This window comes from Leopardus geoffroyi, chromosome C1, assembly GCF_018350155.1.
Source record: "Leopardus geoffroyi isolate Oge1 chromosome C1, O.geoffroyi_Oge1_pat1.0, whole genome shotgun sequence".
In the NCBI taxonomy this organism is placed as follows: Eukaryota; Metazoa; Chordata; class Mammalia; order Carnivora; family Felidae; genus Leopardus; species Leopardus geoffroyi.
In genome coordinates, this window is record NC_059328.1 from 4,246,471 (window position 1) to 4,274,463 (window position 27,993).

At 61.0% G+C, this 27,993-nt stretch overlaps 1 protein-coding gene and 1 long non-coding RNA gene across 12 annotated transcripts; one reads left to right on the forward strand and one right to left on the reverse strand.

Annotated features, from left to right (window-relative positions):
• Window positions 1-15: 15 nt before the first annotated feature.
• PLEKHG5 (pleckstrin homology and RhoGEF domain containing G5) lies at window positions 16-27,992 on the reverse strand. 8 transcript variants are annotated; one of them, XM_045475492.1, is made up of 22 exons: window positions 27,873-27,992; window positions 26,936-27,012; window positions 11,519-11,648; window positions 10,234-10,336; window positions 9,796-9,853; window positions 9,339-9,430; window positions 8,780-8,916; window positions 8,353-8,498; window positions 7,672-7,866; window positions 7,400-7,594; window positions 7,016-7,111; window positions 6,353-6,403; window positions 6,078-6,227; window positions 5,655-5,765; window positions 5,361-5,510; window positions 5,133-5,270; window positions 4,840-4,959; window positions 2,808-2,940; window positions 2,593-2,708; window positions 2,323-2,510; window positions 787-1,563; window positions 16-501 (listed from the first exon to the last, which is right to left on the reverse strand). In XM_045475492.1, the coding sequence occupies exons 1-22, from the start codon at window positions 27,874-27,876 to the stop codon at window positions 492-494; spliced, it is 3,177 nt and encodes a 1,058-aa protein (XP_045331448.1). In that variant the 5' UTR covers window positions 27,877-27,992; the 3' UTR covers window positions 16-491. The 8 variants fall into 8 exon arrangements, with proteins under 8 accessions (XP_045331448.1, XP_045331449.1, XP_045331444.1 ...); XM_045475493.1 differs by lacking the exon at window positions 27,873-27,992 and adding an exon at window positions 27,714-27,732; XM_045475488.1 differs by lacking the exon at window positions 27,873-27,992 and adding an exon at window positions 27,343-27,361.
• Window positions 12,721-24,716, forward strand: LOC123597113. Of its 4 annotated transcripts, none has more exons than XR_006711963.1 (4): window positions 12,721-17,202; window positions 19,442-19,560; window positions 23,187-23,364; window positions 24,515-24,716. It is a non-coding gene; the product is annotated as an uncharacterized LOC123597113 (long non-coding RNA). The 4 variants fall into 4 exon arrangements; XR_006711964.1 differs by lacking the exons at window positions 12,721-17,202; window positions 19,442-19,560 and adding exons at window positions 22,007-22,021; window positions 22,617-22,699 and having other exon boundaries at window positions 24,515-24,709; XR_006711962.1 differs by lacking the exons at window positions 12,721-17,202; window positions 19,442-19,560 and adding an exon at window positions 21,957-22,021 and having other exon boundaries at window positions 24,515-24,704.
• Window position 27,993: the final 1 nt, after the last annotated feature.

Sequence of the window (27,993 nt, forward strand, 5' to 3'; positions counted from 1 at the left end):
AAGAACTTCTTCTGGTAGTATATACAAGTCTTTATAAAAGAATCAAAAGCTCAATAAATATGCAACTTTACACAGAGCCCAACCCGAGCCTAGGGTGGCCAGTGGGCCTGGGAGGGAGGGAGGCAAGGACAGGAGAGCAAACATCCCGTTTGGGGCCGGATGAGGGTGGAGGTGGGAAAGGCCGCCCTGGAGCCCACCCCAGGACTGGAGCTGGTGACTTCAGGGAGCAGCGAACAAGGGACCCTGCGGGGGTCGGGTGGACAGGTTAGTGGGGGTGGCCTTGGGGGGGAGTCCTGAGGAAGTACTGCGGCCTGGGCCTGGAGCTCTGCTGAGCCCTCCTCCACTTCCATCCGGTCTGGCAAAGTGCAAATCGGGGGTCCTGCCCGGTGCTCTGGCTACCGTGCAGGCAGCAGCCGGAGCAGGGACCCGGATGCCCCAGGAGGCATGCTGTTTGCTGTCTGTCAGTGGCACCCTCGGGGGCCTCCCTCTGCTCAGACCTCCCTGCAAGAGAAGGGAAGGGACAGACAGTCCTTCCTTGGCTGATGCCACTTCCAGAGGGGGCTCTGGTCACCCTCCCTGCCCCACCAGACTCCTTAGGCCCCTTCCCCACCACCCACTGTAGACCCTGTCATTCAGGCTCTGAAGCAGGTCTCAGGCTCCCTTCTCCCATCCCCACCTGCTAATGCCATCTGCTCCCAGCCATGACAGTGCCCCTACCCATCCCGGGGCTCAGTGCCCCCAAGGCCAACACACTGGGCCACAAGCCCTCTCCCCCAGGCCACTCACGAGGCAGTGAGCGTGGAGTTAAGCAGCAGGGTGGTCCTGATTCGGTACAGTTGGGCCAGCGTCAGCTTCCGGTGCTGGGCAGAGATCCCTGGGTGGGGCTCGGGCTGCACCCTGGGTGAGGCCCCCAAGGACAGCTCTCTGCCTCTCCTGGTGGGTCTTTCGGGCACCCCAGCTGGGCAGCTGGTTCTGCCCTCCAGCTCTGATGGCTTGGGGCCACTGCCAGGGCTAGGTGCCCCCCGGTGAACCCAGCTGGGCCCGGCTTCTCGAGGGGAGCCCTGAGTCCTCGTGCCAGGGACCGTAACGGCCAAGCAGAGTTCTGACAGACTGCGGCTGGGGGCCGGGGGCGCTCCACGGGCAGTGGCCCCTGATAGCAGCTGGAGGAGGCTAGCCTCAGATTTGGACTTGAGCAGGTGGGGCGGGCGGGGCAGCAGCTGGACAGGGGTGCGGCGGCGGAGACGGGGTGAGGGTGGGGGTGAAGGGGCCTGCGGTAACTCTGGGGGCCGGGGCGCTGGCTCCACCCCAGGGGCTGGGGCCACAAAGTCTTGCAGGGAGGTGGGGGAGAGGGTGCCGTAGGCAGAGTCCATGGAGCAGGAGCGGCCGTCCACGGGCCCCAGGGGCAGCAGCTCGCTGGTGGGCGTGACAGATGAGGCAGTGGTGCTGAGAGAGGTCTCGTCCGACTGGGAGCTGAAGGGGCCACCCTCGAACTCGGGAGAGGACAGCGGCTCCCCAGGCTCCACCACAACCATGGCCAGGGTCTCCGTGGAGCCATCTGAGGCACTGTGGGGCCGGGAGAGGACAGTCAGCCCAGCCTCAGGAAGCCCAGATGGCCTGGTACAGCCAGTGCTTGGCAACGCAGAGGTCCACAGCCTCCGCCCTCCCGACTTGAGGCTCAGAGATGGCAAAAGCATGTGGCCCGTGAGCCAGAGCTCCCAACCCTGGGCCCGCAACACAGATACCCATAATGATGTCTGTCGCCACCACACTCCTCCCTCCAGCTGGACACAGTGCAACAATCCTCAGCTCAGGGGCGCCCGGGTGGGTCAGTTGGTTGAGCGTCTGACTCTTGATCTCAGCTGAGGTCGTGACTTCACGGCTCGTGAGTTTGAGCCCCGTGTCAGGCTCTGCACTGGCAGTGCGGAGCCTGCTTGGGATTCTCTGTCTTCATCTCTCTCTGCCTCTCCCCCACTTGCTCGCTCACGCTCTCTCTCTCTCTCTCTCTCAAGAATAAACAAACATTAAAAAAAAAAAAAAAAAAAAAGAATCTTCCGCTCAGCTCCACCCCACTGGCACTGGGGGATCAGAGTCAGTGCTCAAGTTCAAAACCTTTTGCCATCCCTGCCGGGACTCTGGTGGGAGACAGAGCCCTCTCCCTCACGTTGTGGTCACAGCACGAAGCCATTCGGAGGAAGGTGGGGAGTCTGGGCCCTGCCCGGTGTCAGCAGCCCTGGGGTCAGGAGGGCCCTGCTCGGGGTCAGGAGGGCTGGGCCGCAGCACCTGCCCTGCTTTGGCCCGCTGAGCGGCCCCGGGCGAGCATACCAGTGCTGGGAGTTGAGACTGTTGCTGCTCCTGCGCAGGATGGTGGGGGAGCTGGCGGCAGAAGCGCCACTCTCCCCCGCTTCCTCCTCGTCCTCGTCCTCGTCCTCTTCGTCCTCCTCCTCTTCCAGGCTCTGCAGGTGCGGCTGGCTGCCTGGCTGCTCCTGGGTGCGCAGCTGCTGCAGTTGGTTCTGCAGGTGGGGGCGGGGGTGGTGAGCGGCTCCCCCCGACGGGCCACCCTGGCCACCCACCCGCCCACCACTCGGCTCTCACCTGGGCGTTGTAAATGGCGTCCACCCAGCCACGGCACAGAGCCTGGCCGCTGGCCTGGAACGTGTAGGCCCCCACAGCGCTGTGGAACTCGTTCAGGTAGATGAGGAGAAAGGAGCCTGGTGAGGAGGGGCTCCCATCAGTGCCAGCTAGGACCACAGCCCCTGCCCATCACGGCCCCCTCCCCACCCCACCGGGAGCAGGGCCGGCCTCCTCACCGGGGTCTCGAAGCTCTCGGCACACAATCTTGTCCACCAGCAGCGGCGGCCGGATGACCTTGGTCCTCTCGGCCTTCTTCACCGCCTTGGTCACCAAGAGTAGGTCCGTGAAGAGGAAGCAGTACACGTCCATCTGGAGTGGGGGTGGGGGGAGCAAGGGGAGCAGGCCAGGCCCGGGATCAGGGCCAGGGTCTTGGGACCTCAGCCTATCTGCCTCGACGCCCTCTCCTGGGCTGGGCCCCTTCCTGCCTGCACTTTGGTGATGTTGCTGGGGGCACCCGGGTTTGGTCAAAGGCCTTCCCTGCTCCCTGCCCCCCATGAATCTGGGAATACAATTAGACGAAGAGCAAGGTGGAGCTAACATACTTGTCATTTATTTCAATTAAAGGTTTACATTATAATTTAAAAATAATTCCAGAAATTGGTAAACCACAAGAAATTATAATATTCTCAAATGATAGAGAATAACTGAACAAGGCTCAAAGACTGCTTCCATTTGGGTGGTTCAAAGCATGTCTGAAGATTTTGAGGCTTAAGTGACTATCAGCCAACAATTAAGGGGTCCAGGGCGGCAGTGCTGAAAGTGTTCACTTTTAAATAGTCCACAATATAAAAATTATTCTTTTTAAGGGGCGCCTGGGTGGCTCAGTCGGTTGAGCGTCCGACTTCAGCTCAGGTCACGATCTCGTGGTCTGTGGGTTCGAGCCCCGCATCGGGCTCTGTGACAACAGGTCGGAGCTTGGAACCTGCTTCGGATTCTGTGTCTCCCTCTCTCTCTGCCCCTCCCCCGCTCACGCTCCATTTCTCTCTGCCTCTCAAAAATAAAGAAATGTAATAAAAACAAATTATTTTTTTAAATTAATTATTATTTTAGAGAAAAAGTGTGTGCCTGTGTGAGAGAAAACAGGGAGGGGCAGAGTAAGAGAGAGGATCCCAAGCAAGCTCCAGGGTCAGCACAGAGTCTCGTGCAGGGCTTGATCTCACAACTCAGGGATCAAGATCTGAGCTGAAATCAAGAGTCGGACGCTTGGGGCGCCTGGGTGGCTCAGTCGGTTAAATGTCCGACTTCGGCTCAGGTCACGATCTCGCGGTATGTGAGTTCGAGCCTCGCGTCGGGCTCTGTGCTGACAGCTCGAAGCCTGGAGCCTGTTTCCGATTCTGTGTCTCCCTCTCTCGCTGCCCCTCCCCCGTTCATGCTCTGTCTCTCTCTGTCCAAAAAATGAATAAACGTTGAAAAAAAAAAAAATTAAAAAAAAAAAAAAAAAAAGAGTCAGACGCTCAACCGACTGAGCCACTCAGGTGTACCAAATAATTCCTTTAAAAAAATTATATTTCTGATAATATTAAGATATTATTTGTATTTTTTACTTTGATCCCCTCAGAAGTGAAAAAGCAGAGCTTTCCAGAGGCTACAGGACATGTGATGATACCATTGTGATGGCTAATGGACTTCTGCTAGTGTATTTTTATACTTTCTAGAATTTCCTACGGTAGTAGTTTAGATTGTAAGTATTTTCAGAGATTATTTCAGTTTGTTCTCAAAAACAATACTATGTGTCTGTTATTTTTGTTTATAGGTGTTATTACAATAAACTGTACCTTAGTTATAAAAAAAAAAAAGGTTTACATTAAAGAGAAAGAGGGAAGTGATTTTAAAACCACAATTTGCAGGCTCTGGGTTAAGCACCTGGGATTAATAGCTCAGGAGCGAGGCTCCGCGTTGTTCCTGGTCTGCTCTTGGAATGGGCCCCCTCCCTCCCACCAGGAACCCACATGGCACCAGCAAGTGGGCAAGACCAGCACCCCACGGGCTGTGTGGTTGCTGCCATATCTGTAAAGAGTAAACGGCAGGCAGATCATCAGCCCTCGTGTGACCACAAAGGCATCCCTTCTTGAATTGCCACCCAACTGCCAGGGCAGCTGAGAACCACTAAATAGGGCCCAGAAGGTCCCCAGGAAAGGGTGGTCCAAACGCACAGGGGAAGAGGGAGTGCGGAAGGGGCCCCTGGCGTGAGGTGGTCCCTAGACTCACCTTGCTGTCCTTCCCCTCCTTCATCCTCAGGCTCCCCTCCAGCAGCAGCTGTCGTGTCTCCTCGGGGGAGGCGCCAGGGATGGGTGCTGTCAGGTCCAGATGCAGAAATTCCTTCAGGAGCTGGTGATTGGGGGTGGGGCGGGGGGGGGGGCATGTGTAGGGAGGTCACGGTCTGACTCCCCTTCTCCGCTGGAAGTCCGCGCGAAAGATTCCCGGCCTAGGCGCCTGTCTGCCAGGGTGGCCCCTGCTCCATTCCCGCGGGGCCAGGGTCCCCCGCACAGGCAGCGTCCCACCTTGTCCACCTCGTCGTTGCTGCCCTCCACCACCTCATAGGCGTCGATGCGGCTCACCACGGCCGCCAGCCGCTGCCGCTCTTGCCGCTGCCGCATGCACGCGTTCACGTGGTGGATGAAGCGCTCCACCGAGTCGATCTGCAGGGCGGGCAGGCGATGGCAGGTTCAGGGCCAGGGTCTGGGGGCAGCTGCGAGCTGCGGAGGGACCCTGCGTGCCTCCCCGGTTACCATGGTGACGACGGCCTCCTTGGCGCGTGGCTCGTCGGTCTTCCTCAACACAGACTTGAGCAGCAGGGGATACTTGGTGAGCCGCTGGTGGGGCTTGGCCAGCATGTCGCTCAGCTTCAGCCGCTGGCACTGCTGATGCTTCTCGGCCCACTGCGGCGCAGGCGGGGACGCGGCTCAGGGCGCGCCCCGCCCCCGGGCCCCAGGCCACGCCCGCCCCCCCCCCCCCCCCCCCCCCCGGCCGTGCACCTGCTGCCCCGGTGGGCCCAACTGTCCTGCGCCCCGGCCCTTCCTCACCGTGACGTATGCCCGGAAGAGGTCGTTGTCGCGCAGCAGGCCGCGCATGTACTCCATGCAGCCCTCCTCCTCCATGCAGTATCGGATGTAGGGCTTGAAGAGGGAGCCGAACTGGCCCGGGACAGAACAGGCACGGTTACTCCGCGCTCTCCGCGGCCAGGCCCTGCGCCGGGAGCCTCACGAGCCCTCCCTCACCGCACTTTCGCGACCACCCCAGGCTGAACTTCCGCCAGACAGAAAGGGCAGATGGCCAGGTGGGGTTCAAACCCGGGCGACCGACTCGGAATTCCTTGCCTCCGACCACTAGGGGTCACGTGGCGCCAGGGTCGGGGTGGTGGGGGGGGAGGCCGGGGTGGTGGGCAGACGGGATCTGCGCCCTAGCCCTGCCGCGGTGTCCCCCCCTGTGTCCGGCCCGGCCCGTACCATCTTGAAGCCTCTGAGGAAGTCCCCGGGCTGCAGCAGCGCCCGCGTGCGCCGCGCCTTCTCCAGCACCGGCACCATCACGCTGCCCCACAGTCCGCGGTGCAGCCGCACGATCTCGGGGATGTTGCTGAACAGGCGCTCGGCCTCCACCTGAAGGGGCGGGAGGTGCGCTCGGCCCCGCCCCCGGCCGGGCCCCGCCCCTCTGGCGCCATCGTTGTGTCCCGCCCCCGCCCCGCCCCCAGCGGCAGGCCCCGCCCCCCGGGGCCACACCTCACCTCACACAGCAGCCCCGATTCTTGCAGGTTCAGGAGGCAGCAGAGGAACAGCTGTGGGGGCAGGGGGCGCTGCAGCTGGGGGGGCGTCCCAGTCCCGACGCCCCCCCGCCCCCAGGCTGTTAGGCTCCCCTCTACCCCTTACCCCTCCCAGGAAGCCCTGAAGCAGCTTGGGGCAGAGACGGTTCACCCCTTCAGAAAAGGCCCGACTTCCACGGCCCACCGGGGGTTCATCCTGCCTCGTCCCCACCTGGAGGGAAAGCTCTGGGAGACTGGCCTTGCAGTGACACCTGGAACTCTCTCCTCCAGCTCTGTCCTGGCTCGGCCCCAAGTTTCAGCTAAGGAGTTCTTCCTGAACCCCAAGCCAAAGATAGGTGCTCTCCCCAGGGTGAAGTACACACACACACACACACACACACACACACACACACTCACACTCCACTTCCACAGGCCGGGTGTGGGCTGCTGGGCACCTGGCACACAGCAGGTGTTCAGAGACAGTGGCTGAATGAACGAGTGCAAGAGTGAGCCTAATGCTCAGCTAACTTGGCAAACTTGCCCAAAGCTTTCTTTCCCCTGTTCTTCTGCAAAGCCCCAAACTCTGTTCAGGGGCCCCCAGAGGGAGGCCCTAGGGGGCAGGGAGGCAGGGTGCAGACCCACACTCACGTTGGTGATCACCCTCAGTTTCTTAATGTAGGAGGCTTCTGTGTGCAGGAGCTCCCACACCGCCTCCTGCTGGTGGCACTGCCTCCGGGACAGCTTCTGCGGGAAGTGCAGGAGGTTGGCCAGGAGTCCCAGAGTGTGCCAGGATGACCCGGGAGGGGGTGAGCCACCTTGCAGGCAACCTCCTTTTCCCCGTGGAAACATGAGGTCCCCCAAGTTCCGCACCCTCCTCCACCACTAAAACAGCCAAGCGGCACACCGCGTGTGCCTCGCCTCAGTTTCCCCACAGCCTGGTGGGGAACACCTTGTAGAGCACCTTGTCACTGGGTCCTTGGAAGTGGCCCCTTTCCCTGAAGGGAAGGGAGGAAGGGCCGCGGCTGTACCCACCTCAGGCCCATCAATGAGCTCCCGCCAGCTGTCTTCCAGCCGCAGACAGGCGTCCTCCTCCTCCTCCTCCTCCTCCTCGTCCCCCTCCTCCTCCCACGAGTCGTGGTCGAAGCGCAGCCTGCGGGGCAGCCGCGGCAGCCCGAAGAGGCTGTAGGCGTGCAGCTTGCCCTCCAGCTGCTCCATCCTGTCTACCTCCTGGAAGGAGACCCACAGCTGGGGTCAGGGGACGGGCCCGCCAGCCACCCTGCCCCAGGGCCCGCGGGACCACATACCCGGCCCAAAGCGCTGGTGCTGGGGCCCGAGCTGAAGAAGCCACTGAAGCGACTGGCCGCCCGGTTCTTCCAGCTGTCGCTGCCACCACTGCTACCACTGGGCAGGGAGCAGCTGGAAGGCGTGGGGGCCTCCTGCCCGGGGATGCTCGTCTCCCCCAGGAACTCCGACATGTTCTTTCGGCGGCGGCCAGGGGCCTGGCCGGGAGAGGGCGATCAAGGCCAGGGCCCCCCTGACCCTCACACCCCCCTACCCCACGGTGGGTTTCCTGGACCTCAGGGAAGCTGAGACGTGGGAGGGTCTCTGCACCCCCGTCCTGGGATGCCACCTCTTCTAAGACCCGTAGATGCTCTGGGGTCTGAAGATCCAGGCACAGGTGTAGCTGGACCACCGCCCAGCCCCCAGCCCCAAGCACCACACAGTCACAGGCACACTTAGATGCACAGCTTATAAGCACAGCTCCAAATGGACACACACACACACACACACACACACACACACACACACACACTCCTCAGGCATTAGCAGACTCTCAGAGACAAGACCCATTATCTTGGGGCTCCCTATCCTCGGAGCCACCCCTATTTTCCAGAAGGGGAAATTAAATCCCAAGAGGTGAGGGGCCCAGCTGACCTCCCCTCTAAGGTCCCTCCCCGCCCCCAGCCCTGACACAGTCCCCTCACCAGGATATCCAGGCTCTCCCGGCGGCTCTGGGGTTCCACGCGCTCCAAGGAGGGGGGCCCGGCCCTGGCTGGCCGCAGGATTGGCAGACTCAGGGATTTGGAGTCCTTCACTCCCTGTTCCACCTTCCCCTCGTCCCCCGGTTTGGCTGGGGCAGCAGTAGGGGGCAAGGAGAGGTCCTCAGCATCCAGGCCCGGTGGAGAAGGGAACCCAAGACCTCTCTCTCCTGGATCCCAACCAAGGCCTAGCTGCCCTCCCCTGAGGCCCCGCCCTGCCAGCACCCATTGCCAGGGCCCAGCAGAGACACCTGTATGGTAATGAGCCAGCTCAGGGCCATGGCCAATGGGAATCTGAGCCTGGGAAGAAGCAGCCATCTCCGGGAGGCCCAGTCAGGCCCCAGCCACCCCACCTGCCAGGTTAACTGCTCACCTTTGACCCGCAGGTAGTGTCCCCCGAACCTGTAGGCCTCAAAGGTGAGGGACAGGGGCGTGTTGGATTGGTCCAGGTAGATATCCACCTTGCCCAGCGTGATGCCCTTCCTTTCAAATACCGGCAGCAGCACCTCCCTGCCCCAGGATGGGAGGGGTGGCTGTTAGGGGGCAGGCACACGAACCCCCACCCTATGCCCAGCCCCAGCTCCACCCCACCTTACCAGTGGGAAAGGGAGCCACCCGCAGGATCACACACAGGTACGAGGACATACAGGTGTGCGTGCGCACACAGCTGCCTACACAGGTTCGCACGCTCCCACATGGGTCGACACACAAGCCAGTGCTCCCATGCCCTCCCGCTTCCGTGTCTGCCACCAGGGTGGACACTGTCACATGCTGGTCCACATCCAGGAACCGGGCCATGCGCACACGTGTTGGAATCCATGGGTGGGTCCGCTCACTCACCGGCCACCACACAGACACACACAGTTATGCCTGCAAGGAGCCACCTGCACCCCCGGCCCCACTCCCCCTGCCTCGGCCCCACCAAGCCCTACCCCAGCGACTTCTTCTTCATGGCTGGTACGATCTCTGTCTCAATGTCTACATTCAGGTCAAACTTCAGGGTGAAGCACTCCTTGCTGGGGTCCTGAAAGGGTGTGGGTCTCAGCTTCTGCACCTCTTGTCTCGGCACCTCCCCCCCTACCAGGGTGCAGGATGGGAACCCCAGCATGGGAGTGAACCCAGGGATCTCCCCAGCCTGCCTCAGTCCCAAGGAGGTGCCCAGTGTCCCTCTTGCCCAAGGGAGGTGTTCCTGTGGCATCTCCCATCCAGCTAAGGTGGATAGTAGTGGGTGGCAGGGCAGGGTGGGCAGGGAGGGACCCACTCACTCCAGGCCCCGTTCCTGGTCCTGGAGCTCAGAGCAGACAGGCCCAGTCTTGGGGATGGAAAGGAAAGGGCCCAGGAAGGGCAGGGGCTGACAGGAGCCCCCTTGACAGCCCGGGGGCTCCTTACATCTGTGTGTCTCCTCCTTGCCTTCTTGGAGAGTTTCAGGCCTGTGCTCTTCCGGTCCCTGCAGGACAGAGGGCAGAGGTTGGAGGCACGGGTAGGCCCTCACCAGGGCGGGATGTGAACAGGCCCCGGCTGCCCACTCTTTGCTCACCCCAGGTGATCAGATAACTAACTCAGGTGCAGCTCAGGCAGGCCGGGGCCCACAAGGGGCTGAGTGCCCTCTGGTGGCCAACCCGGGAGCCACACCCAGTGGTACCTAGACAGGAGTCTGCCTGCGCCAGGCTGGAGGCTGGCCCAGGCTGGGCAGCTTCCTCCAGGAATCAGGGCATCCACAGGGGCATGGAGGGGTCTCCAGTCGGGTGTTCTGAAGCCTCTTGTCCCTGGATCTCTGATCTGAGATCCAGCCTTGGGATCCCTCAGGTGTCCGCTTTGCCCACCTACCCTTTGCCATCCAGAGAGCTTTCCTCTTCCTCCTCCAAGTCCGCTGCAGGGCTAGTGCGTGGGGGGCATGACCGGGTAGACACGTTTCTGGCCAGAACAGAGCCTTTGGGGTAAAGTGGGAGGAAAGGTCATGCCTATTCCCTCCCTGGCTGCCTTCTTAGCCTGCTACCAGTCCTGGGAACCCCCCACCCCCAACAAACTAGGGCCCTTCAGGTCTGTGCAGAGAGGGGTTCAGTCACTGCTGATCACCCATCCATCCCTAGACTCAAAAAGACACAAGCACCCTGGGATGACACCCCAGGTGATGCCCTGCCCCCAAACCTGTGGCCTCAGTTTACCCTTCTATAAAATAGGGATAAGGAAACTCTGCCTCTGGGATTGTTGCAGGAAGTCTATGCCTCCTTCTCTCAGGCCTCCTCTCCATACAACCCCCCCCCCCACCACTGTGAACACACCCAGAGTCCCAGGGGGCCATGGCAGAAGGGGAGAGTCCTTCTGTCCATCTGACCAGCTAAAAATGGAGACACAGGGTTGGCATTTCTGGCCAGGCTCAGATGCCTGTAAGTCACCCCAGCACAGCCAGTTGGTGCTGGGCCTGGGCCAGGTCCCCACTCAGCAGGGTTTCTGGTTCCTTTCTACAAGCTCCTTCTGACCTGCCCACACCCACCCACCCCCGGCCCCTGCTCGCCAGCAGCCTGGCTGGAGGATTTGCCCAGCAGTCCCCTACCCTGAGGAAAAGAAAGGGGCCTTTTCCATGCTGGCCCGGGGCGAAAGGCAGGAGCAGGTATGGGATGTGCAGACCCAATGACAAGGACCCAGAACCCGGAAGAGACAGGCCTGCTCTCAACATGGGGCACAGTCCCCCAACCGTTTCTCTTGTTTAAAAACTTGTAGCACAGAAGGAGCCACAACGTACTTGGGTTTCATGATTTACAGTTAACTCTTGTTCTTCTCCTTCTTCTGTTTATTTATTTTCGAGAGAGAGAGAGAGAGTGCGAGCAGGGGAAGTGTGGAGAGAGAGGGAGGCACAGAATCCAAAGCAGGCGCCAGGCTCTGAGCCATCAGCACAGAGCCCGACGCGGGGCTCAAACTCACAGACCGTGAGGTCATGACCTGAGTCAAGTCGGCCGCTTAACCAACTGAGCCACCCAGGTGCCCCAACTCTTGTCCTTCTGATGGCCCGTCACAGCTCCAACAGCTACCAAGACACTGTGCCCCTAAACAGGGAGTTCAGAGCTGCTCTGGGAACCCGACGCGCCCGGCTGGAGTCCCTACCCACGCTCACCTTGGGGAGGCAGGTCGAAGCGGACGTGCCCATCATAATGCATGGCGCTGTGGAACTTGCTGTCACAGGCCTCGCAGAGGTTGAGGGGCCCCCGGCGGTGCAGCTGCTGGCAGTCAGCGTGGTGGCATACCTTGTGGGGAAGGAGGGAAAGGTGGGTCGGGCCGGGCCCCCTTAGAGGGTCAGGCAGGCGGGCCTGTGGCCCGACCACTGCAGTGCACAAGTGGAGTTGTGGTCCGTCCGAGGGCTGCTCTTCACTTTCCAACCGTCCATTCCCCACAGGGTGCCCTGTGCTGATGAATTCACTCTGCAGACCTTTCCCAAACTCCACCGTGGTTCCATTCTGAGGGGTGCAGAGAAAAGCAGATCCTGCCCTCGAGGAACAGATCGTGGAGGGGAGACTTCCTGTAAGGAACCACGAGGCTGTTGCTACCAGGGTCTCTTCCTGGGGTGCAGGCAGGAAGGGCACCCCAAAATGCTCAACGCTGCCATTTGCTTCTGCCAGCTCAGTGTTGGAACCGGCAAGCCCTTCCTGTCCTCCCCTCCAGACCCTCTGCTCTAAGTTCTGTGGCCTGTCTGGCCCCTGCGTGGCCAACCTCACATGGGACGAAGGGGGTTCTGGGGGAGTTAGGGACAGGTGCTGGCAGTCTGGGTGATCAGGCAGTACCCTTCCCCCCCGCACACACCAGTATTTACTGTATTTACCGTATCACCCTGTACACGTTCTCCCCCATCCCTGTGGATAACTGTCCCATTTTCTCCTCTGCCCTCCGGCTCCCACAGCCTATCTCTGACCCCTCCGCTTCCTACTTTCCTTGTCCCCTGCCCCCACCCCAGCCCAACACGTCCACCCGCCTGCCCCACACTGGGGGCGTCACCGTGCTCCGGTCCCAGCCACCTCCCAGCGAGCCCTCCCCTCCCCTATAGTGTCAGGCTCCCCGTCTATTGGCTCAAGACAGGTTCTTTCCCATCTGCGGCTCCCTTTTCCCCGTTCCCTTTCTGCGAAGCCTGGTGAAACAGGTCTCCATCCTGACCACTTCCTACTTTTCCCTCCCAGTACTCGTTACCTTATTTTCCCTGACTTTCCATTTTTAAACGTTTCAAACCTACAGAAAACTGTAAGAACGGCACAATGACATCCACACACCCTTCTACCTTCCCCCGTCACGAACATTTTGTCACACTGGCCTTCTCTATCACCTACCTCTCCCCTGGCGCAGAAGGGCGTGGGCGTTCTCCTACAAACCCCCAAAACAATGGGCACCCTCGGGAAACTGAACGCTGGTCTATGATCCGTCTAAGGTCCGCTGTCTGAACAATGGCCTTTATAGCTTTTTTCCCCATACGGGAGCCAATTCAAGATTCGCGCATGCGTTCGTTTGTATCTGTTTATCCCTTTAAGAAAGAGTTCTCTGTCCTTTTTGTTTTTTCTTTCATCACACTGACGTTTTTGAAGCATTCAAGCCAGCAGTCTGGGAGAAAGCCCCTCCACGGGGATCTTTCTGGAGGTCCTTGGATGGTTTCAGGCTGAGCATTTGGGGCAACGACACGAGACAGTGGACTGCGCCCTCCTCGCTGCGCCCGTCAGCGCGGCCGGATCCCTTGGGGGCCTCGCGGTACTGCGTAGAGGCCCTTTTTCTCTTTGTAAGGATAAGTAGCCCGCGGGGAGATAACTTCGAGACATCCCGTTCCCGGCAATCTCACACTCCAGGGTTTTCACATCCACTGGTGACGTCTGCCTAAATCAAACATGACTACAACGGCTGCAACTGAAGATTTTCTAATTCTTCCCTTGCCTCTCAGACCCTCTCCCATCTCGGGCCCCCACCATGTTTTCTTTTTTTTTTTTTAGTTTATTTATTTATTTGGGGTGGGGGGAGACAGAGAGAGATTGAGAGAGAACCCCCAGCAGGCGCAGAGCCTGACGCGGGGCTCAAACCCACACACCGTGAGATCATGACCTGAGCTGAAGTTGGACACTTAACCAACACCCAGGAGCACTCCCTCCCCCCCACCATGTTTCTAAGTCCACGCGTAGGACCCAGCACTGCCACAGGTGGTCTCCTGCACACCGTCTCCTCCGTGGGCCCCAGGACCCCGTGTTCTGCGGCTTCCCCCGCAGCTTTCGGCTCCCTTGCCTGCCTCCTGCTCACGTTTATCCGCATCCCATACCCCCGGGGACTCAGCCAGTCTCGTGACCCAAAAAGCCATCTACGTGCCGAGGGCTCCCGGAGGTAAATCTTCAGTCAGGTCCTCACCCAGGACACCAGACCAACCTTCTCCATGCCCCCCTTGGGTTCCGAGAAGCGCCTCCCACTACCCACGTCCTCTGGTGTGCTGCCGGACTGCCCCCTGCAGCTCCCTGCACCTCAGTCCATGGCAGTGCCTGCCAGCTGTGTGGGCGTATGGGCTGAATTGCGTCCCTCAGACAGGTCAAGGCCTAACCCCGGGTCCCTCAGGGTGTGACCTTATTTAGAAATGGGGTTATTGCAGATGCCTTTAGTTAAGACGAGGTCATGCTGGAGTGTGTCACCAAGTGGCGTATGGGGTAATCCTGTGACTGGGGTCCTCACACAAGAAGAGGAGAGACAGAAACAGGGACACGTGGGAATGAGGCAACCGGCTTAGACTACACTGTGTGGCTCTCCGTAGGTGGAGAATAAACTTCCCACGCAATCGGGGTTCGCTGTCACCGCAGCTCCAGGGAACGAATACATTAGGCCCAAATCCCTGGGGTCACCTCTGACCGTTCTGTTACACCCCCATCCAGTCGATGGGATGATGGGACAACGCTTGCGGCTCTCCCTTCAATAGGGGTGGCTTCAACCCGGCCAGGCTCATTAGCCCACTGCTGCCCCCTGGTGGCCATCCCGGTCACCTCCCAGTGGGATTCCAACAGTGACCTCATAACCGGTCTCCCTGCTTCCACCTGCCCTGAGCATCATCTCCGTGAGCAGCCAGAGTGGCCCCTGTTCAACCAGGAGTCACATTCACCTCCTCAGAACCCTCAACGGCTTCCCATCTCACTCCAGGAAAGGGCAGAGTCCCGCATGGTGACTGCAGGGGCCCTCCTGCCCTGCCTTGCCCTCCTGCCACCCTGCTCCACCCACCGCCCCCTGGCGACCCCGACTCGCTGCCTCTGAGCCCTGACCATCTGCCACTCCCTCGGCTGGAATGCTCTTGCTCTCTCTCTCTCTCTCTCTCAAAAATAAATAAACTTAAAAAACAACAACAACGCTTTAAAGTCAGTGCTGCTCCACACTCTCTGTCCCCTCGGTGTCCTTTCCGCGGTGGACCAGCCTGTTTCACTTTGGTGCCTCTCCAGCTCGCCAGCCCTGCAAGGACAGTGATTTTAGTCTGTCCGACTCACTGCCCTAGCTCAGGTCCTAGCCACTCAGTGAATACTTGTTCGGTCTACTAATCAGGGTGATGCAGGGTCACTGAAGAGTTTTGTCTGGGGAGAGCCCCATCAGAGATTTTCAAGGTGACAGACAGGGTGAGGACAGACAGCAGAGAAAGTAATCAAAGGGAGGAAGAACAAGTCTGATCGCTGTAACTCGGGGTCACCGTGTGCCTGGGGCCGCACAGAGGGCCCCTCACCCGAGGAGGCAGGAGCTACGACTGCCCCTATTTTACAGAGGAGGAAAGTGGGACTCAGGGAGGTTTCGAGTAACTTGTTGGGCGTCACACAGCCAGCGGAGCCGGGACTTGAACCCAGCGTGTGTAGCTCCAGCGCCTAGATGTCCAGCATATTCATACCGTCTATCTCTTGGGTGGCTAGGAAGGGAGAGAGGAGCGGGGGAAGCCGGCCCGGGGGCAGCAGTCGGGCGGCCAGTGGGGGAGTGCTATAGAGAGAAGAGGGAAGCAGTCATAGTTTGATGCTGCCTGTTTGGGCTCCTGTGTCCTCCTAGGCCTCCGTCAGAGAGAAAACAAAACAAAACAAGAACACCCAAAAACGTGGGCAGAGAAACGACAGCCAGCAGGGGGCAGACTGGGGACTCCTCTGGCTCCAGGGGGTCTGACGTTTCCAGGGCTGGGCCCTGGGTGAGCGGCGGGGCGTGGACATGATGGCCCAGACTCCCGATGGCAGCCTGAGCGCCACATGCGCCCAACTCCCACGCCCTTCTCAGCGGTCTTCAAGTGTGTCCGTGGGGCTTTGGGCAGGGGTGAGGGGCGCCCCTCAGCCAGCGCAGCTGTTTCTACCTTCACTTCACCTACTCCCAAACAGTGTGAAAAACCGCTATCCTCCGCCATGGCTCTGCCTGCAAGGCTGACAGACATCAGCCCTGGCTTGGCAGATTCTGGGCCCCCCTCCCCCGGCCCCTCCCCCCACCAGCTGCAAGCATCTCCTCTTGACAATGACTCAGGGGAAGACACCCACCCCACTTCAGCCCCTTCTTCCCGAGGAGCCCCGCAGTCTGCCAGCCAGGCGGCCATCCCCCGCCTCTGCATCCAGCCTGGCAGCCGGCCTGGCACAGATGGCCCCTCCCACCCCTTCCAGGCCTCTTGTGATTTCCCCGCTGGCTTCATTTTGCTGGCGCCCAGGCACAGAGCGGTGGGACTGCGGACCTGCGGGTTACCCAGGCCCTAGTCTCATAGTGGGTGGGAGGTGACATGGCAGGGGCCATGCTAGGTTCGAAGGGTCCTGCGGAGGGCCTCCGGGACCCCTCCAGCCCAAGTCCCTGGCTCTCTGCCACAATCCTGTTTTTAAACCAACCTAATGTACGGGCAGCAGATTGTACACAGAGTCACTCCCGATAGCAGATTCAGCATTCCACAAACATTTATTGAGCACCTACTAGGCGCCCGCCCTGTGGAGGCACTGGTCTCCCTGAGGCGCTCAGGAGGACTCACTTCCCAGCTCTGTGCTGGGCTCTGGTGAACACCACCACCGCTCCTCCTCCCATTACTACCCGTAACTACTACCACTACTAATGGTGACAGGAGCCAGTGCCCCTCCACCGTGGTGACCTCTTCTGCTTCCATCCCCCCAGCGGCCCCCAGGCTCAGGGACAGCAGGGGCATGTGAAGGTCAGGCCCAGGATCTGAACCAGGTGGGTGTTTCTTTACTTAATTCAACGAGTCTGGTTGATGACGGCTTCCAGGAGCCCCCAGAGAGAACCACAAGCCCAACTGGGAGGCTCAGACTGGGGTGGGCAGAGGCCCCTTGCTCTGACTCTGCTCCCCCACCCCTTCTCCTACCTCCATCCCCAAGCTGCTGGATGTCCGCAGCTCCCTCTGGGAGCGAGGGTCTCCCCTGCGCTAAAACAGGGCAGCCCCTTCCCAAAGCCAGACTCTTGGACCTTCTCTCAGACCGAGGTGCCTATTCTCCACCTCCTTGTTGCCCACCACGGCCACCCTCTGAGAGCGGCACCACCCCTGCCAGTGGGGGAGGGGCAGCAGGGTCCAAGGAAAAAAGTTCCCGGGACTCAACCCACCGAGAGGAGAGCCCACCGGATGGAACAGCCGGATCACCCAGCACCTCCAAAGGCAGCGAATGGACCCCAGCTTTACGAATAACAGAGGGGGCCCGTTGGGGAGCACGGTGGGGATGGGGCACCAGAAGTCAGACTTCCCCACTCACACACCAGCCAGAGGCTGGAGCGGGGATGGGGGGAGGGTGGGCAGGGCCTGGACGGAGGAAGGACAGGGAGCTGGGGCCCCAGCGCAGGGCCTGGCACCCACAGGTGAGTCGGGAGGCAGCCCCAGACACAAAAGGCTAAGGGCTGGCGGGCCACCTCGCCGCCCGGGGCCCTTCGGTCGCAGGGTGGGGAAACATCCCCAGGGGCGGGCGGTCGCGCGCACCCCCGCCCCACCGCCCACACCCCGTACCTGGCCTTCGCCGTCGCGGGCGCGACCCTCCGCCGGACAGGGCAGCCCGGGGCCCGGCCTGGAGGCCGCGCGGCGCCCGGAGACGCCGGGGCCCGTCCCCATGGCGGCCGGAGGAAGCGGCGGTCTGCGCCGCCCGCCGGACAAAGCGCGGGGCTCCGCTTCCTGCCATTGTGCGGCCGCGCCCGCCCCCGGCCGAGCGCGCCGGGACCCCGGGGCCCCCGCCCGCCTCGGCCATCCCGGGGCGGCTCCGCTGCGACCCCAGCCCCGCCCCCGGCGCAAAGGTTGGGGGCTCGGGCGTCCCCGTCGGACCTGCTCTGGGCCTCGGGGAGCTCCCAGGACGAGGGCGCCCGGGCCGGGCCCGCGCCGGCTGCGGAGCCCCGACCCCCCGCCCAGCCCCGCGGGCGCCGCGCTCCGCCCGGCCCTCCACCCCACCCCCAACGCCGACGTCTGGGGCCCAAAGGCCCCTCCCTTCAGTCCTGGAGACCCCGCCTCAGAACCTCAGCTCCGGGACCCTTTCTCCCTCTCCCAAGGGAGCCCTCCGAAAGCTGGTGGCAGAAGGGGGTGGGGGGCAGAACGGGGACACCTGTCTCTGCTCTGACCTCCAACTGGCCGGGCCACACATCCAGCGCTCAGAGCCCCTCCGGAGCGTCACCCTGGCGCCCGCGCACAGTCCTGGAGAGCCCAGCCTCAGAGCCTGGGCCTGGGGGACCCTGCTCCCACTGCCCAGGCCAGCGGTGAAGGCAGAGGAGCGGAGGGCTCCAGGCGACCACTGGTGGAGGCGGCAGGCGATAGGCAGGCACGTGGGTGCAAAGGGCAGTGATGGTAGATCTTCCGGAGCCCCCAGGAGTTGGGTGAGACGGAGCATCGGAGCATCGGGAAAACCTGGGAGCCCAACTCGGCTTTCCCCCCAGATCTCTGCTGCTCCAGGCTGGGTCTGGGTCCCTTCCAACCAGCCCCACGGCCAGGGAGGCGCTCTTCGGAGCACTAGATTAGAGAGACCAAGATTGGGGGGGGGGGGGTGATGGTGGGGTTCCCGCTGTAGATTACACTCACTCCCAAGAGGTGGGGGGCGGGCACTACTATGGAGTGACTCAAAAGTCTACAGGCAGGACTGAAACCCAGTCCTGACTCTGTTGTTCTGGAATGGCCTCCTTGGGACCCCATCTCAGTACCTCTGGTGCTGCAGGGGGGACATGATGTCATCATCCTACCCATCCCCTACACAGCTCCTCCTCCATGGGGGGCAGGGGGGGCGGACAGGGCAGGGTCTCTGAAGATGGCTCTGAGGAGGTAGCAGTTTACTCCAATCAGGAGGTTTCAAGGACCACCTCCACTCCCAAAGCCCAAGCCATCCACTGTCCACACCACAGGCAGATAGATCTTTTGAAAACCAAAACCCGAACACCTCGCTCCTCCCTTAAAACCTTCCAGGAATTTGGAATAAAATCCCAACATGGCTAGCCCCGACCTCACCTCCCGGCAGGTCCCTCATGGTGGTCTCCATGCTAGCCTGCCTCGTCCATCCCCACGACTCCCCAAGCTCAGCACCCGCACCTCTGTGTTCTCTGTCTGGAACCCTGTGCCCCTGATCTTGCCACGGCTGGCACTGGATCCCGGCTTCAATGCCACCTCCTCAACAAGGCTTTAACCTCCTCTCAAAATAAGTAGCCCCTTACATGTCTCACTTCCAATCCTCTTAAACTAAACTCTTTCCTCCTAAGCATTTAAAACTACCGGAAATTGTTTGACTTCCTTGTTCACTTCTTGATGACCACCCCTCCCCACTTGAATATCCTCTCCAGAGGCCAGGGTCCTTAGCTGTCTGGCCCACACGGCGCCCTCCACCCAGCAGGTGCTCAGTGTAGACTAGGAGAACAAATGGATGAAAGCAGAGGAAGGGTCTTCATGCCAGAGAAGGCCACGAGGGCAGGGAAGATCTCTGCCAGGGTGTCCCTTCCTGCTGCCAGTGGTCGACAAAACCCTCCCCACTGCCTGACCGTAGGATTGCTTCTTTTTGCTAGCAAATGTGACCTCGGGCCTGCTGTCCTGGGCGGTGGTTTCTACCACAAATTCTCTGTTCTTGCTGCCCTACAGGCTGACAGCTGAGCACTCCCAAATGCCAGGCCTGTGCCAGTATCCTGTTCACTGCTCTCAAAGGAAGAGGCACGGCTACCATCTCCACTTAACAGATGGGGACACTGAGGCTTGGAAAAGTCAAGTGGCTTGCCCCGGGTGCAAAGTGGGGAAACAGAAGAATGCCTGTGCTTTGGACCACTATCCAGGGGCCTCAGGCAGGGAGGGGGGCATGGAGACCAGCTAAGTGGTGGTTTAACAGCAGGGCCTTGAGTTCTACCGGCTTGGGAACAGGGCAGGTCCCAAAGCCAGTTCAGGGGGATCCTACTGGCCTGGGGTTAGCAGGTCACATGAAGCAGAAACCTCGGGGGCTGGGCCAGGTAGGTCACCGGAGGTCACCTGAGTGACCAGGCCCTGGCCATTCCCCAGTCATGCTGCTGCTTGCTTCCTCCAGCCACGGCAGAGGGCCTGCTCCTCAGAAGGCCAGGGCCCTAGTGCCCCAGGGCCGAGAGGGAAGGAGGGTCAAGGAAGCTGCAGAGTCAGGGGAGGAAAGGAGCCCCTGGCCCTTGCGCCAGGAGAGGGAGAAGGCCTCAGCAGTCTCCTGGGTCCCCACTTCCTCTAGAGGAGGGAGTTGAAATAGCCCATGCCCAGGACAAAGAAGTCCTCGGCCCTGGCTCCCTGGGGAGGGGGCCCCTCTCCAGCCCAGCCCCAGCTCCAGGCTCATGAGTCAGGACTGGCTTGTTGAAACTGATATCCAGAAACCAGATGCTGGGGCTGATGAATAATAGAGTCTCCAAGGCAGAAGCCCCCCTTCCGCTCCCCCGCCGCAGCACCATCTCCCAAACCCAGAAAAGCAGGGGACTGTGGGCAGTCCACCCCCACAGCAGGTGGGGGACCCGGCCTGGTCTTTGGTGAGACAGGAGCTCCCTGTCTAGGAGGAGAGACCATAGATCTGGGGCCAGCTCCATGTTCTGCCCACAACAACCAGCCTGGAGCACCTTGGCTAGAGGGACACCACTGCCCAGGGGCTCCCCATCCGGGCTGAGCTCCCCTGGGAGCCTACTGGCCCCAAGGCCCCATCTAGCTCCTTGGAAATCCAAGGGTGGAGGCTGCATGTTTGAGCAGGTCGGCCAGGGTGGGGCCAACTCTGCCAGGCTGCTCTCCAAACAGCCCACCCAGCCCCTCCCTTCCCCTGGGTCTGGGCCTCACCCCTTGTCCTTGGATTCTGGGGCCCACCTGGAGGCAGAGCCTGCCCTGAGGCCCTGCCCTGTGCTGGATGGATGCAGGGAACCTCTCTGCAGGCCCGGCTAGCCACGTGGGCCCCAGAAGTCAGCAAGGCCCCTACCACCCCAGGGAGGAGTCCAGCTGGGACCCAGTTTTAGGGACAGAGGCAGAGGCTGTGGTCAGTGGACCTCACCTCCTGCCCAGTTCCTGCACGAATGTGCCAGGTCCTGGAGCCCCAGATGCCAGCATCGAACCAGTGCCTTCTCCTGATAGCTCTCTCTCCAGCACTGTATAAAAGTCCACCTGGGAGGGAATGAGGAAGAAGGCACATGCCTGGGCTACAGAAGACCTGCTTCTGGGTCCCACCTACCCCTGCCCTTGCCCATCTGTGCAAAGAGGGCACTGGCCAGTTCTCTAGAATATTCTACCTAGGGATGGCTCCTGGGCCTTAATATGTGCCTGGACCCTGGCCAAGGGGCAGAAGAACAGTAAAATCCTCCTACAGCCCCACAAACCTGGGGAAGGTTACTGGGGAATTTGTAGGGCCCAGGACGCCCTCGGTCTCCATCTCTTCGTCTTTCATCAAGGCAAGCCAAGGCCTCTCCAGGTTCATGGGTCTTCTCCCTCTCCCCTCCCCCAATCGGGTCCCGGCCGGCCCAGACTGCCTGAGGCTCAGACTCGCGCGCCCCCTGCCGGCCTCGAAACGACTTTCCGCCTCGGACCAACTCTCGGACGCCCAGATTGGGCAGGGTCGCCAGAGCCTCCCAGCCACCACGCGCCAAGCCCCACTCCAGGATCCTCTGGCCCAGTCAACAATCCTCACACCGGAGAGGGGTCCCCATTGGCTCCACACTGCCCTAGCGCCGAGCCAACCCCACCCTAGAATCACTGGGGTGGGGGCGGGAGCTTGAGCCCATTCCACCCTCAAGTAAATGGAGGTAGAGCCAGTGGAGCCCATCGATACCCACCGCCCCCCCCCCCCCGCAGCCCTGGGACTGCGTCGGTCCCTTTACTCCCGGTTCTGCCCATTAATTCGGGGGGAGTCCTGGACGCCGGAACCACAGCCGTCCCGATCCCAGCCCCGTCTCGTCCCCAGCTTCCCCTTGAGACTCACCTTAGGGACATGGGTCTCCTCCCCTGTGGCTGGGGCTCGGGCCAAGGCTGCCAAAGCCCCGAGGGGCGCGCAGAGCCAGGGGGACCGGAGCCGCGGGGCGGGCTCAGTCGGCTCTGAGCCGGCGTGGGGCGCGGGACGTAGGGGAATTACGGTAGGCCGGCGCGGGCGCTACCACCTGGGCGGGCCGGGACGTACCATCGGCGCGCCCGGCTGGCGAGGGGGAGCGCGGGGAGCCCGGGAAGGAACGCGGCCGGCGCTGGGGGGTAATCTAGGGTCCGGGCTGCGGAGCCGGGAGGGAGGGGTCGTCACTGTCCCCGAGGGGGCTGGCTCTTCACAAATGTGCGGGAAGTTCCAAGTCCCTAGGCTTTAACCTGGGCTTGAAGACGGGAGGTCGCCCGTCCCCGGCGAGGGCCCGCGGCGGGAAGCAGTCCCGGCCTGAGAGAGGGAGGCCCCGGGGGGTCCAGGCGCAGAGATCCGCAGGCCGAGCCCGGCCGGGCATCGCCCCAAGCCAGGCTCGCTTCCGCTGGATTCTGAACTGTGCCGTCCACGGCGCCTGAGAAACGGGCCCGCCTATCTCTGTGCCCCCTCCTTTTCCCTAGCCCGTGCCTGGCATGGCTGAAAAGGGGGCCATTCGGCCCTTTGGTGCTTCCCAGCTTCCCTCTCCCCGCTGCCTAAGTTCAGAATAACTCCGCGCTGGGCACGGGGGTTGCGGGGAGTGCACGAGGATACCGGCGAGGATACAGGAGTATTGCCAGAGGAACTGGCCCCAGGCCCACCAGCGTTTTTCCAAACCTAGAACCCCCTCCCACAAGCCCGTCACCAGGCCAAGGCCTCTAGGCTGCCGGTTCTCTTTCCTAGCAGGCTCTGCCCTCTTTGGCAGCACTGACCTCACTGGGGCTGGGTCCACTCCAGGACGGCTCATCTTGGCCACATCACACATGGTGGATCCTCTGTCCCTGCCTCTTGGGCCTGGCGCCCCATGCCGTCACCCGCTGCCCCCAGAATGACTTAGCCAAAGCCCAGGACTTCCGTTTGCCCTGCTACTCTGGTTCTGCCGCTTCCTCCAGCTGCAGACTGGACTGCCACCTGCCTACAGCTGACCAGCATCTAAAAGTCACCCCCAGAAATCCCCAGAATCTGGCCATTCTCAAGGGCACCCTGGCCTCCCACCTCTCACTCCCAGAGCACCACCCTGGAGAATAGGTGACTCCCTCTCCCATTATTCACTACATCCTGCCCATTCTTTCCCCACAAGGATCTCAAATCCGCCCCTTCCTCTGCCCTGTGTCCGCTGGTCTTCAGCTGGCCACCACTCCCCTAGACACACCTCCCCCTGACTCATCCCTGCCACCTCACAACCTGTTGTTAAACCGGCAGGGAACTCTAAGGTCATCAAATCCAACGTCCACTCTGCTTGAATACTTCTAGGAATGGGGTGCTCACAACCTGTACACTGGGGAGCAGCTTCAGCTGTTGGAAACTTCCCATCCTGCCTGGGCCCTTGGAGCCAAGCAGAAAAAGTCACCTCCCTTTCCTCCTGATAGCTCCTTAGAAATGGGAGGCTCTGAGGACAGACAGATCTGGTTTAAGTCCTGGCCTTGCCTTGGTGAGTCACTTACCCCCCTGCTTCATGGGATCCTATCGCTCATGTGGAGATGGGGTGGTCCCTATGGCATAGGGAGGGTGTGAGGACAAGAGGAGGTCCCTTTGGGGAGGCATAGAAAGCAGGGCCTGGCACACAGTAGGTGCTGAATACATGAGTGGTGGCTGCTAGAAGCATCACCTTTGAGAATGATGCCCTGAGGGTCCCATCTCCAGGATAAATACCCTTGAGTCTTCACTTCCCTCTGAAGTGATGGTCCAATGTCCCCTGGGCCAGCGAAAGCCCTCCACCATGTCCCCTTGTGACCTGGAGTGCCCTGCAGACTTTGACCAGATCACCCAGCTCAAGGGGGCCCGGTGAGGAGTTGGGGAGTCCGGACACCATCTGTCCTGTGGTTACTCTGCAGGAGGGCTGGATACTCACTATATCATCACCAGGACCCCCTTGAGAGAGGGAACAAACACTCCCTTCATCTCCACCCCTCCCAAGACTCCAAGCTCCACCTGCCCTGGGGACAGGACAGATGTGCCATAAACATTTGCCATGCTGGGTGGGGTTGGCTGGGGTCTGGGCTGGAATCTGGGGAGGTCTCAGATCTCAGGGAGGGGAAGGAGGGCACGCCCAAAGCCTAGGGGTTTCTCTCCCCTTCCATGGCGGACGAACAGCTAGCATTCTCTTGAACCTACATCATGCCACACTCCACGCCAAGCACTTCACATCTGAGCCCTGTTTAATCCTACCCACAACTCAAGAAGCCTCAGTCTGCAGATGAAGAAACGGAGATCAGAGAGGTATAGTGACTTGCCCAGGATCACACAGCTGGAAAGGAGTAGGCTTTGACCTTGGAGCCACTCTACACATCCTCATCCAGAGCAGGGGCAGGGGTACAACTTCTCTCCTGTGATCTCCGAGGCCCTGACTTCGGGGGGGTCCTGCCCCTCTGCTCACTCAGCTTCCCTCCATCTCCACACCTCCGCGTTCCTCAGGACGCCAGCAGCCTCCTCCAGGAGCCTGTGCCCCAGAACCTCCAGGGCAGGAGGTAGGCGCGGGGCAGCTGCTTCATCTCAGAAACCCCAGCACCCACAACAGGCTGAAATTTAAAAAGCTTGGAGACGGGCTTGTCAAACCCAAGTGCTGACTTCTCCCCTCCTAGGATGTCCGCTCCAGGAGGTCCTGGGCCTAGAAGTGGGCCCTGCACAGCAGACGATACAAGCTCATTTGGTGAACGAATGAATGACATCATCTCCTTTAAAAAGCTAGTCCTGGGGCACCTGGGTGGCTCAGTTGGTTGGGCGTCCGACTTCAGCTCAGGTCATGATCTCACAGCTCGTGAGTTCGAGCCCCACGTCGGGCTCTGTGCCAACAACTCAGAGCCTGGAGCCTGCTTCGGATTCTGTGTCTCCCTCTCTCTCTGCCCCTCCCCTGCTCATGCTCTGTCTCTCTCTGTCTCAGAAATAAATAAAAACATCAAAAAAAATTTAAAAATAAAATAAAATAAATAAATAAATAAATAAAAAGCTAGTCCTATCCTGCTAGCCTGAGCGTGGCTGGGGAGGAACAAGAATGAGGCCCTTGATCCCCCTCCGGAAACAGCTCTGCCGGCCATGCTGTGCAAGGTGGGCAAAAGCTCTTTCCTCTCTGAGCCTCATTTCCCTCACGTCATGCGAGAATAACACTTTCCTCCTGAGCTCTCGAGGGTTCAGTGACACAAGCATCAGGGCCCGACACCCCACCTAGGGCACAAGTGCATTTGGTCGGTGGTGGTGATTGTCACCATCAAGGACATTCTTTGTTCCTCTTCCTCAGCAAAGCAGGATGTCATTTGCCTCTTCTCTCGCTCTCTGCTTCAGCCTGCTCGACCCCTTGGCAAGACTGGCCCCCTTGCCTCTCTGATCACTCAGGCATCCCTGGCCCCAAAGTGAGTCTGTGCCATTTGTCCTAAAGTGGGTCCTACGAGTGCCAGGGCCTGGTGTCTCCCACGGCAGTCTGGGTGACCCTCCGGCCCATGGCAGTCATGCCGAGTTCCAGGCAGGCCGGGGCTGGGCTGGAGCTAGGACCGGGAGGCTGCAGAGGGCCCCCACTTGCTGAGACCAGCTCTCAACTCACAGGCCTCACCTCTGCGTGGTCCGAACCCTCCTACCCTTGCCCCTGCCTGCAGCAGCTTGGGGACTTGCCCCAGGAGCAACTACCCAAGGAGGGGCCCCAGGGCTCTGCAGGCCCCTGGCAGGATGTACGTTGGGGGTAGCTGAGGCCAGTTTGTTGCCAGGAGCCCCCATCTGGGAAAGAGGCAACCAGCCAACACCAGAGCCCCAATGCCAGGCACCATCCGTGCCAGCAGATTGTGTCTGACATCACAGCCACCCCCCTGCCCGGTGACCACGGCAACTGAAAGCCTCCCCCTCCTGTCTCCGCCCCCAGAACAGTCCTCTGTGTTCCTTCTAACCTGGTCTTCCTGTGCAGAATGTATGAGCATGTGTCTGGGCGGAGGGGGGTGGGAGAGGGAGCTGGGGGGGTGGGAGGGTGGCATTTTTAATTTCCTGCAGCTGGCAGAGCTGAGCTACACGGTGGTTAGGAACACAGGTTCTGACATTACACAGAGCTGGGCTCTGGGTTCGAATCCCAGCTCTACTATATCCTGGCCATGTGTCCTTGGGTGAGCCATTAGCTCCCTGAGCCTCAGTTTCCTCATCTATAAATAATAACGACAGGACAGATCTCAGAAGGCCAGAAGGAGGAGACAGCGAGTCCTCAGCTCCCCAGCTTGACACAGTAAGAGCTGGCAGTCATTACCATGGTCACTCAAATGCGTGCTGGAAGGGGCCACGCTTGGGTTTGAGCCCTGGCTTGGTCTCTCATGAGCTGTGGGGCCTCAGCCAAGTCACAGGACCTCTCTGAACCTTGGTATCTTCATCTGGAAAAGGGGGCACGCAGGCCGGCCCAACAGAGCTGCCACAAACAGCACATAAGGCACAGAGAGCATGTGGCACAAAGCCCGGCGCATAATGGACAGAGGTGCCCGGCGACGATATTTATCATTCTCCCTCTTGTTCTGCCCTGCTGCTGGCTCCCAAGGCCTGGCGCTTCAGGACCAATTTGTCCCTTCTTCCCTCTGTCATTCCCATGGCACCCTCACTCTCACCAAGTCCCAAAGTGTCCCTGATCCATGCCCAGGCCTGAAGAGTGATCCAGTGCTCCAGGAAGGGGGCCAGCTGGGCACTGGAGCACAGCCTGAGCTGGGGGGGGGGGGGGGGGGGGGGGGCGTCCTTTCTCTTCCTGGGTCTCAGCTTCCTCATCTGTGACATGGGGCCACAGCTCCTGTCACCTCAAGGTGGCCACAAGGACTGCAGTGCAGGAAAGGGCTTTGGTGTACCCCTGCTCCCTGTTCTTACAGAAGTCCCCTCCATTTTGCTGTTTCTGAGCCAAGGGCGGCCCCTTGGCCTCTTGAACAACCCGCCCTGCGGCCCTGCCCACCCTTGAACCCAGAGGACACTGTGGGTATCCATGCCTGAATAGAGAGAGGGTTGGAGCCCTGTCCTCTCTGCCCCCGGCAACCCAGGCCCTCCAGCCTCCCTACCTTGGCTGCCCGCCCCTTGTCCATGCAGTTGGGGTTCTGACAGCGCAGTCCCTTTTCCTCCGCCAGGCTCTGGTCATCTGCAGAGGAGAGAAGCAGAGGGTTATCAGTCGGGTGGGGTCCAGGGAGGCTGCGCCCCAGGCCAGGGCACCCAGGAGGGCCCTGGGGCCCCAGTGGCCTCCAGACTAGAGGATGGGTGGAGCTGTCTCCTCAATCCTCCCTTCAAAGGAGGTCAGTGTCCCTTTCTCTTTTAAATGCCAATTTATCTGCACGGGAATCTGTTTGCAGAGCCCTTTTCTTGTTGCAGTTCCCCAGGGAAATTATCCAGATTCCACGGGGAGAAAACGTCTTTGGAAATGAGCTGCTCCCTCCCTCTGTCCCACTAGTGGGGGGCGGGGTAGCTCAGTGACCTTGCGGGGCTCCAGATTTCCTGGGGGATCCCCAGAGGGCTGCCGGGTCCGCGGTCCCTTCTGACCCCCTGACCTCCACATCACTGCCTCTGTGGATGGACTCCTCTTCAAAGGCCCGGGGTGTCCCCTTTACCCCGCGGTCCATCTTTGACCCAGAATTTGGCCCCCTCCAAGCTGCCTCTCTTCCTAGGGGCTGGGGTGCAGCAGCGGAGGGGGCAGGGAAGGGGCAGACAGGCTGCCCGCGCCAGCCAGCGTGCAGGGCCAGGAGAAGGGGTGCTGCTAAAGCGGGCCCCAACAAGGGCACAGAGTTTGGAACCCCACCGCCCTGATTCCGAGGCCGGCGTCCACCTCCCACCGGGAGCAGGCCTTACCCAGAGCAGGGGAAGGAGCGCGCCCTGCCCCCCCCCCCGCTCCCCCCGCCCGGCCCGCCTGCGCGCGGCGCCCCCCGCCCGCGCCCCTCCTCGAGCCGGCGCGGAGGCAGCCGACCGGCAGGCCTGCTCGGCGGGGCCGGGCCGGGGCCCCGCACTCACCCATGGAGGAGGCGCCGAGCGGCCGGGGAGGCGGGCGGGGCGGGGGGCGCCACGGGCCGGCCGGCGGGGCGGGCGACGGCGGCGGCGGGGGACGGGCGCCAGCCGGGTGCCGGGGGAAAGG

Excerpts from the sequence above, each read along its gene's own strand:
- PLEKHG5 (XM_045475490.1), bottom strand. The coding sequence starts at position 17,449 with ATGGGGACGGGCCCCGGCGTCTCCGGGCGCCGCGCGGCCTCCAGGCCG. Across the intron at positions 8,499-8,779 it reads ACACTACCTGCGGGTCAAAG|CCAAACCGGGGGACGAGGGG; the intron begins GTGAGCAGTTAA and ends CTGCTGCCCCAG. Across the intron at positions 7,867-8,352 it reads GGGAGAGCCTGGATATCCTG|GCCCCTGGCCGCCGCCGAAA; the intron begins GTGAGGGGACTG and ends TCTCCCGGCCAG.